This window comes from Nothoprocta perdicaria, unplaced genomic scaffold (assembly GCF_003342845.1).
Source record: "Nothoprocta perdicaria isolate Ctin4 unplaced genomic scaffold, notPer1 scaffold_317, whole genome shotgun sequence".
Classification (NCBI taxonomy): domain Eukaryota; kingdom Metazoa; phylum Chordata; class Aves; order Tinamiformes; family Tinamidae; genus Nothoprocta; species Nothoprocta perdicaria.
In genome coordinates, this window is record NW_020455552.1 from 548,582 (window position 1) to 553,828 (window position 5,247).

Here is a 5,247-nt window from a genome sequence, read left to right on the forward strand (position 1 = left end):
CGAGCGCCGGGGCCCACCGGTCCCGGCCCCGAAGCAGCGCCCCTGCACGGGCGGGCGCTGGAGGCTGCCGAGCGCCTGAGCGGGACGTCCCGGGTCCCACTGCTGTCCCCAGAGTGACACCCGCCAGGGCAGGGACACCCTGGGGACCCAACACCCACAGGGTGACACTCACSCTGGCAGTCCCCAGCAGCTGCCATTAGTCTCGCCCAGAGACACCATGAAGCCTCCCACCACCCCACACCCCTGTGCTGTCCCCACCACCACCCAAACACGCCCCCACCCTGTTATTAGACATGCAGATTYCCTGTCCCTGGGGAACACAAGGGGGAACAGAAGAGGGAACACAGGACAGAGGTGGGTGCATTGGGGCCTCCACACAGCCTCACCCACCACAGGTGAACACAATGACTGGGTGGCCTCCAGGTGCCCAGTCCCATTTCAGGGTGCCCAGGAATGTCCCCCCATCCCTGGGTTCTGCACCACAGGGGCCTCCAGCTCCATGTGCAGCCCCTCGTCCTCCAGCCTTCCCCAGGGACACCATGTGTCACTTTGCTCTGTCCCCCCCGGGGTGTTGCAGGAAACGGGGGGCCCAGGTACCCAGCTTTGCCCCTTGGTTTGGGGGTTCCTGACTGCAGCCATGTGGGCACCAGGCAATGCCACCCTCTGCCACGGGCTTCATTGATGCCCAGCTGGATGGAGAGCCCCTGTCCCCAAGAGCCCTCTCCAACCCCGGGCATGTCCCCATCCCTAGTGGGCTGAGCCCTGGRCATGGGCAACCCCCAAAGCGGGAGGTCTGGAGGCATCAACGCAGGAAGGGGCAGGGCAGTCCCCAGGGGTGGCTGTACATGGGGATGAAGAGCCCTAGCCCCTGCCATTGTCCCCTCCGCTGTGAGGAGGCACCCCGGCCTCCCCTGCCCTGCTCCTCCATCCTTTCCAGGAGGGCCCTGGGTCTGGTGTCACGGTGACACGCAGCAGCTAGGACACGGTGACACCTAGAAAGGGGTTGCCACAGAAACGAAGGCTCTGTTGTGCACCCGGGGGCTGCAGAGCTRGCTCTTGAGGCCAGGTAGCGGGGACAGCAGAGGTGGCAGGAGGGGGCTCAGGGACAGGGGACAAGGGACTGAGCTGCATTCCCTGGGGACRTTCACTAGGGACATCAAAGTGGCCTCCTGGGGGTAAACTGAGGCAGGGGAGCGGGTGGGCTGTGCTGGGAGCAGGCGGGGGTGTTCGRGTGCACGCGGTTGTGACTGTGCCCTGTGGCGCCTGACAGCGGCAAGGACCGTGGGAGAGGAACAGGCGGCGGAGGCAGCATCCCGCTGCCATGGTGACCGCAGCGGTACCAAGGCAACAGGATGGCCTTGGGGACATGAGGGAGGGCGGCACCGGTATTGTGCTGGCCTTGGGGACAGCAGGGGGGCCACGGGCTGGAAAGGGGAGGAAGGAGGGCATTGGGGCATGGGACAGGGGGCTCAGTCCCACCTGCTGGGACCTGGCACCCCCCAAGCAGAGGCAGCACCTGTGGGCACATTGGTGCATCTTGATGGCACCTGCAGCAGGCCACARGGGACAGCGTCACCCTGGGTGCTGGCGGCACCAGGGACACTGGGGTGCCATGCCCTGGCTGCACCGGGACACTGGAGTACCCATCCCTGGCACTGTTGGGATCACTGATGCAGGTACCCACCCCTGGCGTATCACTGGGCTGGCTTGGTTGTGCTGGGAATACTGGGGCTGCCCTCCCCCCACCACGGCTGTACCAGGATCACTGGGGTGCTCAGCCTTGGTTGTACTGGGAACACTGGGGGCACCCAGCCCTGGCTGTACTGGTGCCATGGGGGCTGACATCCCCAGCTGTACTGGGCTCACTGGTGGGTGCCCAGCCCATCTGATGGGAGGTGTGGGGCCACCCTGTACGGGGAGCAGGGGGGATCCAGCCGGGACTGCACTGGGAGCACCTGGAGCGGCCAAGCCCGGCCTGGCTGTACTGGGGACACTGGGACACCCGGGCCTGGTTCCTCTGTGCCCCTCGTCCCCTCGTGCGCCCTGCCCTGTCCCCGTGCCCACGGCCCCGGCGCCCACGCGCGTCCCCTTGGTGGCGACCACGAGCCGCKCCAACAGCGCGGGGCAGGGGGCGTGGCGGGAGCAGGGGCGTGGCCTGCCGCAATGGGCGGGGCTCTGGATGCTCCGCGGCTGAACTACAACTCCCGTCGTGCACAGCGGCTCCCGGCGGATGGCCGGGCGGGGCGKGACACGCAAGGCACGCTGGGCTCTGTAGTCCGCGCGCTCTGCCTTCCGCTCCCCCCCGCGCGAGACCGCCCTTCTGCGCTCCCCATATACACACATATATATCTCTATATAATATACACTGCCCATATACATATATATATAACATATACTGTCCATATACAGATATATATCTATATAACATACACTGTCTATATACAGATATATATCTCTATGTAATGTATACTGTACACGGCTTTGTCCCTAGGGGCGGGCGGGCGCGCKGCTGCTCACACACACAAAGACAGAGGCGGTGGTCCCATGCCAGGGCCCCTGGGACAAGCGGTGGCACCGGTGGCACAACATGGCACAGGGGACCGTCGGCGAAGCTTCGGGGACATCGGGGGTCTGGGCGCCCCCCGGGCACTCAGTCCTTGATGTTGGCCTCGGAGACTCCCTGGGCGAGCAGCTCGGCCAGCACGTTGTCCAGGTAGTTGGGGTCGGGGTAGCCGTGGCCCGTGAGGTTGGAGCCGAACTCCGTCTTGTGGTGGATCTCGTTCCACACCACGGTGTCCGACTCGCCCGTGGTGCTCGAGGTGCCCACGGTGAAGATGAGCCGCCGCTCCCAGGCCACGAGCAGCAGCTTGAGCACCTGCACAGGGACACGGCCGTGGCTCCCGCCGCGAGCTCAGCCCCGCCACGCGCCCGCCAACGCCGCCGCCGCCGCCRCCGCGCTCACCTTGCGGCCCTTCTCGGTGTCGGGCAGGTAGCAGTGCCGCGGGAAGCCGCGCGCCGTGAAGCGCTTGCCRGGGTTGGGGTGCTCGGGGCCCTGGCGGCAGGTACAGGGCTGAGCGGGCGCCCGCCGCGCGYGCCAGCCCCGCCGCGCGCCGCTCACCTGGATGCCCGTGGGGATGTCGTAGACGATGCGGATGGTCTTGGAGTCACTGTGGCCCGGCAGCGAGTGCGGGATGAGGTGGAACTCCATCTTCCCCGGCGGCTGCGTGCCCGTCTTCTCGCCGTAGATCGCCTTGCACGTGGGGCACTGCAGGCTGCCGTCCTGGGGGACAGCGCCTCAGGGACCAGCATCCCGTCCCCATGCCCCCACGGACACCAGCAACGTCCCAACAGCACCCACAGAGCATCCCACAGCACCGTCCCCGTGTCCCCATGGGCACCAGTGCTGCCCCAACAGCACCCACAGAGCATCCCGCAGCACCGTCACCGTGTCCCCACGGCACCAGCCCGGATGGCACCGGGAGCCAGTGACGGAGCTGCGCACGTCCAGCGGCGCCGGACTCACCTTGTTGCCGTTGCTGTACATGGCCACGAGGCAGAGCACGTGGTAGACGTGGCCACACTTGCCCAGCTTGCCCACCAGCTCCGCCTTGGTGCCCTTGGTGCTGAGGACGCCCTCGTAGCCCGAGGCGCTGCCCAGCCGCTCCATGCAGATGGTGCAGTCCTGCAGGTGCCACCAGTGGCATCARCGTCCCCGGGCACCACCAACCGCCCAGGGTGACAATGAGAGGCGCGGGGGGCATCTCACCTCATCCGGGGGGTTCTTCACCTTCTGGACGTAGCGGCGCACCACGTCCTCGGGGTTTTTGCCTGCCCAGGGAGAGAGGGCACAAAGGGACATCAGATCCCACATGGGCCGCAGCAGGTCTAGCCCGAGCCCCCATCCCCTCCCACGGCCACGGCAGGGATGTGGCCAAGGGGACACCAGGGAGYTGCTCTCCATCACACCCAGTGGTGCCCACGGTCCCGCCAAGGCCACTGCATGGAGTCCCGCAGCGCCCGTGCCTCGGTTCCCTCTCCTTACTCTTTTTGAGGTGCTTCTTCTTGGTCTTCCTGCAGATGCCGCTGACGCCGGGCACGGGTTTGATGTCGCTCTTGCTGACGGGCGGCGGGTGCAGGACGGGCTTGGGCGCGCGGGTGAGGCACACGGGCAGCCCCGCCGCGCACAGCAGGATGCCCGTCATGCCTGCGCCGAGACACGCCGTGACGCTGGGCAGTGCCGGGGCCGGCACCCGCATCCAGCACCGGGATCTGGCACCAGGATCCAGCCCTGGCACCAGCCCCGCCAGCCCCTTCTCACCTGCCAGGGCGGGATGCACCGGGCCAGTGCCGTTGAGGTTCTTCACCGGGAGGGCTGGCACCCTGCAGGGCACCAAGGAAAAGGGGGCTGAGCCCCAGCGCCGCTCAGGACGCCATCCCTGTCCCTGCACTGGTAGGTGTCACCCAGGGCTGCCCGCAGGGCCCGTGTGGCTCCCAGAAGCATCTCAGATGTTTTCTCCTCCTGCACCCCCTCAAGATGCCCTCCAGTCACCTCCTAGAAGGGAAGCTCATGTGTCTCCCCATGAGACACCCCCTGTTCAGCACCCTTGGGTGCCCTCCACCCTTCCACCCATCCTCCCTGGCCCAGCTACAGCTRCTCACAGGGATCCCAGGGGAGAGAGCAGGGCAGGCCAAGAGCATCCAGCTGTGCGGCTGTGTGTGCGCCTGTGTGTGTGACTGGGTGTGCAACACCAYGCACGCGGCTGTGCACGCGCCTGTGTGACCAGGTGTGCAAGTGTTGGCACGTGGCCATGACCGTCACTGTGCAACTGAGCGTGTGCTGCAGTGGGTGTACGTGCACTGCTGGGAGTGCAACACCGTGCCTGCGGCTGTGCGTGCGGCTGTGCGTGCAGCTGTGTGTGTGACCAGGTGTGCAACACCGTGCCTGCGGCTGTGTGTGCAGCTGTGTGCGCTCGGCCGCGCCAGCGCTGGCGAGGCCTCACTGCAGGTGGCTACGTCAGTTCTCCCCTCGCCCTGCCTGGACCCTGGCACCAGGATCAGGGGGAAGAGCCACTCGGCTTGGTCCCTTCCGCCRTCACCGCAGCGCTGAGTTTGGGGGTGCTCAGCCCTGCACGGCCCCGGGGGGCCCTCCCCGCTCCCKCAGCCCCCGCGGTGCCGTCCCCACTTACCCGGGCGGCAGCGCGGGCCGGGCGGCAGCGCCGCGGCGCCCGCCGGGCCGGTTGAGGTCGT

General features: G+C 67.1%; 1 protein-coding gene across 1 annotated transcript in view; it reads right to left on the bottom strand.

The window, feature by feature from the left end:
• Positions 1 to 2,557: 2,557 nt before the first annotated feature.
• Positions 2,558 to 5,247, bottom strand: part of DTX1 (deltex E3 ubiquitin ligase 1) — a 6,589-nt gene continuing 3,899 nt past the window's right edge. Inside the window, exons 3-9 of the mRNA XM_026042895.1 lie at positions 4,319 to 4,380; positions 4,043 to 4,204; positions 3,767 to 3,828; positions 3,524 to 3,682; positions 3,119 to 3,280; positions 2,963 to 3,052; positions 2,558 to 2,875 (exon numbers count right to left, since the gene is read on the bottom strand). Coding sequence (XP_025898680.1) covers positions 2,651 to 2,875; positions 2,963 to 3,052; positions 3,119 to 3,280; positions 3,524 to 3,682; positions 3,767 to 3,828; positions 4,043 to 4,204; positions 4,319 to 4,380 — 922 coding nt within the window. The 3' untranslated portion in view covers positions 2,558 to 2,650. The remainder of the gene's footprint in view (positions 2,876 to 2,962; positions 3,053 to 3,118; positions 3,281 to 3,523; positions 3,683 to 3,766; positions 3,829 to 4,042; positions 4,205 to 4,318; positions 4,381 to 5,247) is intronic.